A 13,729-nucleotide genomic window follows, 5' to 3' on the forward strand; every position below is an offset into this window, starting at 1 on the left:
GGTTTTATTGGTTGGAATTTATATTTACTTCTCCTGGTACAACATGATGTCACGAAGTAAATGTAATGGGAGTTTTTTCATGGGGACTTTAAACATCAAATTGAATGGACCAGATTCGAGGTAAAATAGTAATTCTCTTTTTGTGTCTCTTGTAGGTTTACAACAATTTACAGATTGACATGACCATTTCAAGGCCTAAAGTAAGCCTATGAGGTAAGTATGCTATTATCAGTGTAATAACTGGAAAATTGAAAAATACCTGCGTGGGTCCACAAACATCAGCCCCTTGCTTTTTTTAATGTAGTCTACAAGCTGAGCAGTCTGGAAAAAGAGACAATCTTCAGACAGAAGCTTACCCCAAGGACTGGACAGTAAATTCAGGTACAAACTCAGTGTCTAAATGTGGACTCCCCATTGTGGAGGCATAGTGACAGATTGGCGTCTCTTAATATGGTAAACCCAATGGGCTTGTACACTATGAACAGATATTGGCTTACGTTCCCAGTGCAAACATGAGTAGACTGCTGATCAGGCTGAGAGAAAGGAAAGGAAAGGGTCGGAGCCAATCAATCATTGGGGAGAACCTCACCTGTAAGCAGGAGCGGTATAACCAGTAATATTGCATGGCCATTATAAAGGATTAACTGAAGATTAGGTGAGGAAAAAACAAAGGGTAGTATATAATTAAGCGTGTCTTCTGTTTCTGCTGAATAATGGTTGGATCAGAGCACAAACTGGTATTTTGATTGGAGAAAGAAGGGCATTGACAAAAATCCAGCTGAGAAATTGGCCAAAAACTGGCATAGGATGGTGTCACTTGATCACTGATTATTTTCTCAAACTGGAATTCCTGCATACAAATAGGTGACAGCTAATGTACGTATGTATTATACACTTACCAGACTTGTGTTGAAATGGGTCACTGTTAACAAGTCCATTGAGATGCATTTTAAGAACTAGCATCGTACTGAGCTCAAGTTGAGAATTCTTGCGATAGGCATTGAGACAGGAAACATTTTTGTCACTATAGCTGCTATTCCACCTGATAAAGTAGGGTTTCAGGTACTGTATAAAGTACATGGCTCCTCTGTAAATCTTGTAGAGGAAAGACTCGTGTGTTTTAATGACCATAATCTATGAAGCAAAGTGAGAATACTGTCATTTTGAAACCCCCAGCTCTACCATGCAGATCTTCAGCCTGTCAGTCAAACCCTCGGAAATGAGTCAGAGTCCGCATGACGAATTCAGCTGCTATTTTAAGATAGAAATGGGATTACTGCAGTTTACAATAAAGTGTAAAGGTCTCGCCAAAATGGTAATCATTGGGTTCTTGCTTTCAGGTGACACCCCCCCCCCCCCAAAGAAGTCTTCCAAGGAAAGAAAATCAACAATGCATCAATTTTTTATGATGGAGTAGCAAATAACTGTCCCAAATGGCCTCCACTCTCCCTCCCTCCCTCCTCTGCTTCACTCCATCCCTCCCCTCGTCTCATCCAGGTTACTTCCTGGTAGGAGGGGAGTGGTGAGAAAGCTTTGGGAGGCACGCTTGGGTGTTAATCATCTGATCTATGTACGTTACATTGATCCTTGAACCCCATGCCATCAAGAGTATGCAGGTTTTGCACAGACAGATCACCAAACTCCCAGTGATGATGCCAATAGTTCTTCTCCTCATACATATCAAGCCTTTTGTATTTTTTTTTTTTTTTAGTTTTTTATATTTTTTATTTCGGCAAAATTGATCCAAATACTTTTGCACTGTATGAATTCCTTACAGTAATCCTGCAATGTATATTTTTTAAGGATGCTATAAAAATATATATCCTATAGGAATATAGTGATACTATAGATCAGTGGTTCTCAACATGGGGTCGGGGGACCAACAGGGGTCCTTGGGAGGGTTCCAGGGGGTCCCCAGCAAATTGATGAAATGTTAAACTTAAGCATTATTTCATTCTACCTACAATACAGACAGTCATGGAATTCTGGACAAAATCATAACTAAGAATACAAATATTCTCAGATTTGGGTCTGAGAGTCCTTGATATGAAAAAGGTAGAGAAACACTGCTATAGATGGAAAATTTGCAAAGTATGATAAGGCTGCTATCAGCCCTGAGCACCCCAGAACCATTAAGTCCCAACAGGAAAGGGACTTAGTGATTTTTCATTAGGGTTGTAATGCAGTGGATATAAGGCTTTTGCCTTCAGACAGTCTGAAAGTGCATCTGCTGCACTCATCTCAGTTTACTTATGCCTGGTGCAGATGGTTTCAGCTGGAGCTGTACTTAAATTGTTACCTCTAGCTGAACTCTAGCTCGACTCATGCAGAGCAACAGATGGGGATGGAGCACACAGGAGGCACATCCTCTGCAGATCTGACAGTTTGGTCCTAACCTTAAGACACTGGAAAAGGCACACCGACACTCAAACAGTGTGCACATTCTAGACAGAAACCACATGCAATGGACTATGCACATAAGGTCAGCCTGTCATTTGGTCTTTCACAGCCCATGCGCAGTGCAATATGAACCAGTGTCTCCGAACATCTTACTCTTTGAGTGTTTGGAAGGTAAACTTTGGGTTTAACCCCGGCTGTTCGGTCTCACGAAGGTGTCTCACTTTTAACCGGGGTAGATCGCCATGGTAACCTACGCTGCACGGCTAACCTGCTCCAATGCAGGTTCAGTTCAGGATATCAGAATGTATAAAAGGCCTCCTGACCAATCAGCTCTCTGGAAACAGGCAGTCACCGATATCAACAAATACACTGCATTCAAATGAAAGTGACAAGTAATAAAGAGAACAGGAGGCTACTATTGAATTAACAGATAGGAAGAAGGGCTGTTCCCAGGACAACGTTTTTACAGACCAGTAGAATCACTTTGCTTTCCATGATCATTTATTACATCAGAGATATATTTAGGGATCAGGGATATAATAAACGTTTGCAGCAGTTTCAAACCATTTGCCCACTGTGGCTATAAAATAGGGCTTCTAATAAATAGCAGGTAGCTAGTTGACCATGAATGAAATTTACTGTTGCATATTAATTGCGCTGCACTTTTTTTTTTTTTTATAGGATTCCCAACAGTGATTGGTTCAATGTAGCCTATTGCATTCATATTCTATTATACCACAGCCCTGAAGAACATGAGGCTGACTTCATGATTGGAAAATCTTTTTACAGCCTCAATGTGTCGACACAACATTGTATCAATGGAAAGTTTGCCCACTGTGTCCTAATGACGGGGCAGTTCCTTCAGTATTCCTCTCTAGCCTTGGTGGCAGAAACAATGTTACTTTTCACTGCTATGGTTTGTAATGCTGACAGTTATTGATTAGAATAATTTATTCTTCTTGAGAGAAGAAAACAAATGTTAGTAGTCCATTTCTTTCCAATACCCACTTTTACAGTCTACACTACATGTTGAAAATGTCATCAGTATATATTAGCGCCTATATAATTCCACAATTAAGCCTATGTATAGTCTATGGCTTTTATTGTTTGATTATTGTGTTATTTTCTAAAATTTCTATTTCTTACAAGACCCTGATCCATTGTGATGAATTTAAACCTGAACAGGGCAGCAGTAGCCTCTTAGTTGGAGAAGCAGGGTTTTGACCCACAGACTGCAGAAAATGACCAGAAGTTGCCAGTTTGAATCCCCTGACTGGCTGGGAAAATGTAGGTGGAGAAAGTGAGTAATTCTCCTCTCCCTTAACAACCACTGTCAGGTGCCATTGAGCAAGGCACTGAACCCCCAACTGCTCCAGTGGAGCTGCCTAGTGTCCAGAAGAAGACTGTGGTTGTACTGGGCAGGTCCCAGTTAATAACATGGGTAACTGTAGTCAGTGTGAAGTGGGGTGTTGCTGAACAAGACCATGGTACTCAGTGGACTTTTCCTGAATAAATGAAGGAATAAAGTTCAACAAAATGTTAGAATGCAGTGGTTCTAAATCTTGGCCCTAGGGTTCCAGACTCCTGCTGGTTTTCTCTCCTGCCTGGTAGTTAATTGCACTCACCTGGAATCCATCAGGCCCTGATTAGATGGCTAGAAAACCACCAGGGTTCTGGGTCCACAGGACCAGGATTGATAGCCACTGCTTTAATGCATACTGGCAATAACAAATATCCAGAATATCTGTAGATGCAACAGTAAGATTATTTTGTGACAAAAATAAGTAAAATGCATAAGGTAAAAATGTCATTTTTTGTACATGGATTGACAGATTAGTGTCCCAAGTATAAATTCCTGACCTTTTAGGAGGAAAATAGTGACTTCACAACACCCAGTTACAGCTGCAAGTATTTTTACATGAAATGTAAATGAAAAATGAGAAATGTACTCATGCATACTGTTTATAGGTTTGAGTAAATTTACAAAACAAATGTTTTATTTAATCTTTTATTCATATACAAACAGTGCTTATCTGAAAATACAGTTTGACTGAGTGTGTTTGGATTGAACAACTTCATTTTCAGTTGCTTGATATCAATGTGTATTCTCAAAAATACATCCATTGACTTTCAAAACATTTCACTCAGCCTTCATTGCTGCTCCTGGAGTCACCAGTCTTTCTGTGGACTTAACTTGAGCACTCAGCTGGACCTTGGCTCACAAATAGGCTGGTGGGAGAGAAAAAACAAAAACAAGGTGGGTAGAAGACAGAGGAAAGTATGAGAGAGAGGCATATTATGAGTTGGCAGAGCCATGCGTGTGGGTCTGGCGTCTACACACCTACGGGTGTCGTCTGGCTCAGTCTATCTCCTTCCTCAGGTATTTCTTCATGACAGAAGCCACGTCTCCCCCCTCGCTGCCCTCTGCCTCTAGTCTTTCTCCTTGTGGCCCTCCCACCCTGCGTCTCGCCCCCCCGCCCTGGGAGCTTCCTCCCGAACCGCCCGAGCTGGACGACTCCGTATCAGAGCTTTTCCTGCTGCGGGTGGAGGGAGGCAGCTCTCCGAAGTGGACGCTCAGCGCCCTCCTGCCCCCTCTGACCGAGCCGGCCAGGCTGCTGGTGGACTGCGCTCTTCGGATGGCGGGCAGGATGTCGGAGGCCGCGTCGTCCCGGCTGCTGTCCCCGATCAGGCGGCGGTTTTGGAAGACCATGGGTTCTGAGCCCAGAGCGGCCTCTCCTCCGCCCTCCGTAACGACATTGCCCAGCATCCGCCGCCTCATTGGCTGAGGGGAGCGCCGGACGGGAGCGGTCACGGAGCGTAGCGGCTCCTCCGAATCCTCCTCCGGGATGGACAGGGTGGGGGGGGGCGCTAGGGAGGAGAGGCGGGGCAGCGAGGGAAGGGCAGAGAGGGACTCAGTGGAGTTGAAGCGGGCGAGTCTGGCCCCGTTGGTAGCCTCGGCCGGTACCTGGGACTCGCCTATGGAGCGCACGCTGGCGGCGCGGGGCAGGAGCGGGGACGGAGGCTTGAGGATGCTGGGGCCCGGCCGCGGCTCCCGGAGGTCTTCCGGACCCAGAGAGAGGGCCGAAGCTCTTCGTCTGAGAGTGGAGGCTCCGGTTGTCTGATAGATAGGGAGGGAGATGGTGCTGCCGGCTCCTTCCCCCGTGTCCCCACCGGCTCGGCGCTTCCGAAGCCCGTCCAGCAGCTCAGACAGTGCGGATGAAGAGGGGGCTCGACCGAGACCTCCTGCACCGACTCCTCCGGTCTCGGAGCCTTCATCATCAGGATCCACGCATGAACTTTAGAGGGATAGGAGAGACACTTCAAACAATATTGCAAGTACATCACGGTAAATGACTCAAATCTGTGGTGAAGCCTGACTCCTAATGGTGAAAAGTAGGGTACTGAACTGGCCATCTGCTATTGGCTGGTCTTTGGTGCCGGGTGATATTGTACTCAATAGAAGGTGACATACAAGGTGACACCAGTACCCTACTTTTCACCATTAGGAGTCAGGCTTCACCACAGATTTGGGTTTGGGGTTTAGTTCCTCTGTAATAACACACTGCTGTGACTGCAGGGTACAGGATAGCGGTCTTACCGGAAGCTGTAGGTGCTCATAGTGTCGGCGACAGACTGGCGCCCCCCCTGGCTGCTGATGGTACTGCTGCCGTAGGGAGAGGCACCGCGGCGGGAACCTCCTCTAGGCACTCCCAGCCAATGACGGATACCCTCTCCAACATCCTCCGTCCCGAGAGAGCCGACACTGGACACGGAGTCACTGTGGGAGAACAAAATCATACGTTACTCCCTGTCACGGCCAGAATGAGAACACCCCCCCCCCCCCCCCCCCCCCCCATACACACACACACACCCTCACAACCTATTGCTGGAGAAAACACACTATTAAGCTGCAATAAGCATGCAAGCACATTGCAGACAGCCATTTATGACTGCAGCACCCCCTATACACTGATTCTACTGCGAGCCACTTGCATGGATAGGCTTAAAAATGGACATTTAAGATAAGAGGGAAGAGTAGTTGGAGTAGGATATGATCAGTAGGAGGGGATGAAGAGATGGGGAGAGTCAGGGTGAGGTCAAGAAGGAGAGAAAAGGGGGAGGAGTGCATTTGATATGATGTAATTGTTGTAATTCATGAGTTACTGAGACAAAATTTTCATTCTCCAACTGCTATCACAGAGTCCCCTATATCATAGTAAAAGCTTCTTGCCTATTGTGCACAAGGAGAGGCATAGAGGTCAAATTATCCAGAAATACATGGATGACAGAATAGCCCAAGATGCTCCAGCAGTGGCGGTACATGCACAGCCATCTTCACTCTGGAGTGATCTTAACAGGCCAGGTTCTCTGTCACATTACGTATCGTACAGTTACTGCAATGAAATGCTTCATTCAAGCAATATTCCACTTGGGGGTTATTTGGAAAACCAGGATATAAACTAATCAAGATCATATGCCCATGTTAAAACTAAGTGGAATATTGCTTTAATGATGATACTTTGAGGTCTGCGACATCATTCAGGTCACACCCACATACCTGTGCAGCACCAAGCCAGATACAGGCAAGGAAAAGGCACACACACACACACACACCACCAACTCACACACACACACATTCATACGGGCTCTTACAGGTCTTTCTTTCGAGTCAAGGACTCCACAGCAGTTTGAATGCTGGATGGAAGGGCAGAGCGGTGAAAAAGGTGGAGGTTACACAGACACAAGAACACGTAAACTTGGGCAGAGAGAGACGCCCAGGGCGGAGAGACAGTTACCTCTCGGAGTCGCTCTCGTCGCTCGATTCCACCTCCTCCAGGGCGGCCTGCAGATCGACGATGCGGCGGATGGACGTCTCCAGATCGGCTTGCAGTGTCTGCCTGACAGCGGTGAGCTCCTCCACCTGCATCTCCTGGAAACAGAATGAGGACGGAGAGGCCGTGAGACTGTAGGACGTCACCTCCAACAGGCCAACCGGTCGTTTTGAGACCCCCCAGGCCCATTTGACTACTGAAATTACATTCATTCTAGCCCCATATTACTTCATCAGTCAAACACTGAATATCCTATCCTATCCTATCTCACTTAAACAACCCTACAACCTATCCTCTGGTGGTAACGTGTGTACTGGTCCAGGTTATTTGGAGGAAAACGGTTACATACACACACTGACATTGGGAGAACGGAGTGATTTATTAATTCATCTTGTCTCTCTTTTTCGCTCTCCGTCTCCCTGGCATCCCATCACACATGCCCGCCCGCGTAAACACACAAACACACACACACACACACACACACACACGTATACACACACACACACACGCACGTGCACGAGCTTCCAGGCTTTCAAAGTTATTGGCTTCGTTTGGCTTTGAGGAGACGGGTGGGGGGTGCAGCGGTTGTCATAGAGACGCGCAAGTGTGTATGAATGTGTGTGTGCCCATAACCTTGAGGAGACAATGAGGATTAATCACAGCCAGACAGAGAAAGCAGGGCGAGGGAGAGATGACGTTGAGAGGGGTGGGGTGGGGGGGGGGGGTGTATTTCTGTTAGTGTACATGAATGTGTGTGTGTGTGTGGGGTTGTGTATATATGATTGTGTCTATTCATTAGGGCAATATGTGTGACTGCCTGCCTGTATAGTTGGTTGGTAGGTTGTTAAAGGGCATCGGTGTGTGTGTGTGTGTGTGTGTGTGTGTGTGAGTGTGTGTGTGTGCTGCCCGCTTTGTGCTATCGGTGGCAGTGACACAGTGAATAATTTTCATATCATTGAAACTGCCTCTCTCCTCCTCGGCTCAGAGGTCGTGCTGCAGGCGTCTTCTGCTGTGAGCGAGTGCGAGAAAAAGAGCCGTTTGTAAACAAGAAAAAATATGTAAATGTTTGTCAGAAAAAATACATAGATTTTCATATTCTCACAAAGCATCCCTAAAATGTAACATTTACTTCTTGCAAAGCTCAAACCATGATGATCTCTCAAAGAGATAAATCAATTCATTAATTAGCTTTTTTCATATTTTGGGCTCAAAATAAAGACCTAGAACCAGATATTTCAGCTTTATACACATAATTATTGAATGGCATTTAATAACATCTTATTATTAATATTGGTGTAACATTGTCGACCTCAAACTAATCTACTCTTTTTTTAATAGGAAGTCACATCTTCTGATGCAGAGCGACAAAATAATTTCTTGTTGAGAGGGATTTTCTGTCAGTGAGTCACTTAGATGAAAATGATTTTACCGACAAATATAAGCTCAGTCATTTCACAGCTAATGATGAGTATATGTGCAAAAAATAATCTCATGATCATTAAAGAAAAATGATCAAAGTAATGTGTATATAATGTATAAGCTCACTTTTTTTTTTTGCCAATGCTAAGGTTGCAGTTGACAAGGTTGGAGAGCTGAAAATGGCTGTTGATAATATCCAGTTTATTTTGTAACCAAGCTCATAGGTTCCTGCAAGATATTCTGATTTTGCTGCATTTTGCTAAAACCTGATGATTGATGTATTGAAATCATATTGTATTAAAATCATATCATCATATTTGCATGTGTCTTGCTGTGGCGGACAGGTTACCAGCTCCATGCGTCTGCGGCTGCTGTCCTGCTCCCTCTGAGTCAGGTCCTCCATCTCCAGCCTCATGTCCTGCAGACGCTGCTGGTAGTACTGGGCGTTCTCTCTCTCCCGAGCCTCGGCCTGGGCGCTCTGCTCCAGCTCCTCTCCCAGGCGAACCACGCTGTCCCTCAGACGCAGCACCAGCACCTGCACACACACACACACACACACACACACACATTATCCAGTTAGAGATGGGACAAAACAGGTATGGAAATATTTAATCCTACGTTGAAATGGAGAGGGCGTTCATCTGGTCTCACCTCAAACCGCTTGACTTGCCCCCTCTGAAACTCCAGTTTGTTCTCCAGGTCACACACACGCGCCTCCTGTTTACTGACGATGCTGCGCCCCACGGTGGACGACTCCAAGAACTGCACTCTGGACACACTCTGCTGGAGCTGCGAAGGGGGTGTAGAGGGAGGAGGGCAGGAAGGAGTGCAGAGGCAAAATTCATGTTTTTTTGGGGGTTTGTTCCAGAAGCAAAGCATGGAGGCTATAGGTCAATATTTGTAGAAATGTAACCATGGATGTAGTGGAGGGTAAACCCACCAAAACTCACTTTATCTACCTTTATATGCAGAATAGAGTTTACTCTCTTACTTTCTTAATGACAGAAATTCAAGGTAGACAGTATCAAACTGATGTATCTTCTATGAAGATGGGGAAAGATTTTTGTTTATATGGGTGGTTGTTTGCTTTATGGCTGGGGGTCATAGTTATACATGGTAAATACATCGTTAACTTTTTATTTCCCACTACATCACAGGGTGTGATGATAATTACCCTCCAGTTTGTAGTTATATTCAGATCAGCAACAAGGAAATAAGACTAACTATAAATCCTAAACAATCTAACCACTAGGTGTCAAATTTCTTTTCAAAGTGTAACAACGGTTACCTCTTCTTGGAGAGTTTGCCTCTGTTTCTTCATCTCCTCTAGTTCCGCTTGCAGCTCCCTGATCTGAGAAATATCACTGGAGGACTGAAGAACAAGGAAGGAGGAGAGAGAGAGAGATGCGAGTGAGAGAGCTTGGATTTGAGTGGGAGAGAAGAAAGGCCCAAAATGATCAGATCCGACAGAACCCGGTACCTGTGCGATGAGGGCTTTGTGCTTCTTCATCAGCTCATTGAGGTCTTCCTGGTCCTCCTCGAGTCTCTTCAGCAGGTCCACCTTCTCGTGCTGGAGCAGGGCTAGCTGCTCGTCCACCTGGACACACGCGAGAAAACCGGTAAGACGGGCACACATTCCTCACAAACTTCTGCACACACACACACCGAGTCAAAAGCGCACTCACCAGACACTTGTGTTTGCAGATGTTTTCTAGCTCGATCTGAGCGTTCTCCAGCTCCTGGGAAAGGGTTTTCTGGACGCTCTCCGCCTCGAGCCGCCTCGCTTCGCTCTCCTCAAGCTAGTTGGGAGACAAGGAGACTGGTTGGTTGAATATTTCTGAATATGTGATATGATGTTTGCTTGAGTGTGCACGAGTGTGTGTGTGTGTGTGTGTGTGTGTGTGTGTACCTGGCAGTGCAGGCGCTCTATCTGCTCTTTGCTGCCGTTGGGTTGGTGCGGGGTGTCTACGGTGGAAAGCAGCAGCTGGGCGTCGACCAGCAGAGCGTGGGTTCTCTTCAGATCCCTCCTCAGCTTCTTCTCCACGTCAAAGTCTCTGTGGCCCACCTACGCGACAGCAGAGGTCAGAGCAACACACTAGAGAATGCGATCAGTACACAAAAAGGCAGGAAAATGGGATGTGAAAGTCTGAGAGTTTAGTGTTTTCTCTGTCTTTGGGAAATCACATTCTTCACTCTAAACCCTGTAAAGGAGGCTGATTTCTATAGAGAGCTGCGTCCCAGCTTGGCCGCAGACCAAGCCTTGGCCACTAATCACTACTCCGATTACATCCCTGTAGTGACAGAGACAGAGAGTGCTGAATTAGCTGCCACCTCCTTGCTGCATATGCTCGCTTTGTATTGCCAGTATGAAGAGGTGACATGTCATATTCATCACCTAGACGGCATTAATCCCAAATGATCTATGATAATCTATGATGTGTCAAGAAGAAGCCAAGAGACTGACTTTATTCCAGTGCGTTGCTAACCTCTCAGCCCGATAAGTGTGTGTGTGTGTGTGTGTGTGTGTGTGTGTGTGTGAGTGTGTGTGTTTGTTGCATACCTGGTCACACAGAGTTGCAATGAGTCCCTCCAGGTCGTGCTTCTCATGAACCACCATCTGTTTCTCCTCATACTCCTGTTCCAACTGCATCTCTAACTGTCTCAGCTGCACACACACACACACACACACACACAAACACACACACACAAATATGAGATGATGAATAAACAGTTCAAAGTCTCCATAAATGTGGCCATCATTAATAAACCTACTGTTGTTGATTGTTAGTGTTGTAATGGGTTAGTATAACAGTGACCAGGGAATAATACTGAGGGTTTTCTTGAAGTCTACTACCCAGATTCAATATGGCATAAAACTAGGTCTAGGTGTGGTATTAAATCATCAGTGTTGAAAAACAAATAAGAAAACTCCAGCCACTCTTCTCATGTAAAACCAGGTCAAACCAATCAGCACATGTTGCCATAAGAGGCCATTGACAGCTATCTCAGGGTCAGTTTTTCTCCCTCTTTTTCATATTCCCAGAGAACAAAACCTCATCTTCAATTCTAATGTATGGTATGTGGTCACTAGTTAGTTGTTGTATAACAGTAGTGTTGACCGACCCGTCTCTGAGAAGACTTGTGCACATCCTCCAACTCCTCCTCTTTATCCTCCAGCTCCTTCTGATGGATCTGCTTCATCCTCTCCATCTCCATCTCAAAGCGCATGTGGATCTACAGAGGAGAACGGTGGGTGAGAATCGCCTGGTGTATGTGTGTGTGAGTGTGTTTGAGTGAGTGTGTCTGTGTGCGTGCGAGTACCTGTTGTTGCTGTTGTATTTTGGCAGTCAGCTTGGTGATTTCCTCCGCTCTCTCGCCGGCCTGGCCCTCCAGGAGGCGAAGCTGTTTTTTGAGGTCTGGCAGCGAATCGGAGGCGAGGTCCACAGGCAGGCTGAGGTCGCGGATCTGAGCGCACAACTCCTCCTTCTGCTGCTGGAGACGGCCCACCTCTGACTGGTGCTCCTACACACAGCCGCACACACACGGTTATTTGTTCATATTTGAGATGCTTTATTCGTCCTCCAAGAGGGAAATTCTCTTTTTGCCCTCCGGGTTGGCACGGCCTCCCAGGAGCAGGTCGGGGTTAAGTATCTTGCTGAAGGATACTTTGGCAGGTATGGAGGTATGGCCGCATGGGGGATTAGACCCGGGCCCTCCAGCACACACACACACACACACACACATATATACACACACACACACACACACAGCAAAGGCATTCCAAAACTATTATTTTTTGTGAGACACTTCACTTGTCTATGAAAACTTCACTTCAACATTTCAGCTCTGATTTGAGTCTCCCGTAATCCTTTTTCGTATGCAAATGAGTTTCAGTGACATCATCATCCATCATCATCATTCTGGGTTCTTCATCTATTAGTTTACTGCTGCCATACAGTGATGTGTTGACATGTGTAGCTAAATCTTTATGATGGTTAGACAACGCATGCTCATTTTTCAATAAATCACATTATTGTATAAGCAGTGCTTCTGTGTATGTATGTAATATGTTATGAGCTACTGTATATTTGCTAACATTACTGTATTCTCCATTGAAGAGATGAAGACAGCTGATAGTAAGGAGAGCTGAGATCATATTCAAATAAACTGAAAATGACTTATAATAATGACTAGCCAAATCGAATAAGGGCCTTTTAACAAGTTTTTTGGAGTGCCAACCCAACCTAACCTCGACTCCTACTTCTTACATGGCACAATTTACACACCAACACACACACACACACGACACACACACACAAATACAAAACACACCTGTAGGTTGCGACGCAGAGTGTATATTTCAGCCCCCAGAGCAGTGCTCTCCTGGATGGCTTTGTCCTTTTGCTCTCTCTCGTTGTCAGCTTCCTCCAGGGCCTGAGTCAACTCACTGTCAAACCTGCACACACACACACACACACACACACACACACACAGTCAGCAGATGCTTTTGCAACAACGCTGCAGAATCAATGCTAATTTTATTTAATCTGCCCAACCAAAAAGAAACCGCCTCCCGCTCTCGAACTACCGTTTCTACTCCAAAACAGACAGTGAGAGAAGAGATATGACGAACATGACGATACAGTAATAGGACAATATCTTGGTGTTGAAGAATAAAAACAGAGACGGACACACACCGTCTCTGTTTGCGGTCGAGCTCGTGCATCCGGCCCTGCAGGCTGTCGGTAAGGACTCGGGCGTCCTGGAGGTCAGAGGTCACGCGGCGACACTGACGTTTCAGCTCGGTCGCGCTCCTCCTGGACTGCTCCAGCTGGGCCTGCAAAGCGGACACCTACACACACACACACACACACACACACACACACGCAGAGGGTTATCAAATCATAGACATTTAAATCTCTCATCAGCGTCGCCGCGCACGTCAAATGCGTCCCGGCCTCACCTTGGTGTCGAGCTGTTGCCGGGTCTGTCTCTCCGTCTCCAGTTTCTCCTCCGTCTGCTTGAGTCGGCGGCGGACAAACTCCACCTCCGTCTGGCAGCACTCCAGCTGCAGGGCC

General features: G+C 46.0%; 1 protein-coding gene across 1 annotated transcript; it reads right to left on the reverse strand.

The window, feature by feature from the left end:
- Window positions 1–4,759: 4,759 nt before the first annotated feature.
- On the reverse strand, window positions 4,760–13,725 carry LOC139639293 (unconventional myosin-XVIIIb; the record flags this gene model as incomplete). Its single annotated transcript, XM_071513378.1, has 16 exons — window positions 4,760–5,696; window positions 5,999–6,178; window positions 7,054–7,095; window positions 7,197–7,330; window positions 9,001–9,186; window positions 9,303–9,440; window positions 9,940–10,023; window positions 10,132–10,248; window positions 10,337–10,450; window positions 10,561–10,716; window positions 11,212–11,316; window positions 11,775–11,885; window positions 11,973–12,173; window positions 12,984–13,107; window positions 13,349–13,503; window positions 13,615–13,725. Coding segments are annotated over 16 exons (2,895 nt in total), but the record flags the coding sequence as incomplete, so codon positions are not given.
- Between the last annotated feature and the right edge of the window lie 4 nt (window positions 13,726–13,729).

The sequence above is a fragment of the Centroberyx affinis genome, unplaced genomic scaffold, assembly GCF_046629955.1.
Source record: "Centroberyx affinis isolate AG114_WGS23_722 - 3 ecotype Tasmania unplaced genomic scaffold, CSIRO-AGI_Caff_v1 ptg007060l_1, whole genome shotgun sequence".
NCBI lineage: Eukaryota > Metazoa > Chordata > Actinopteri > Beryciformes > Berycidae > Centroberyx > Centroberyx affinis.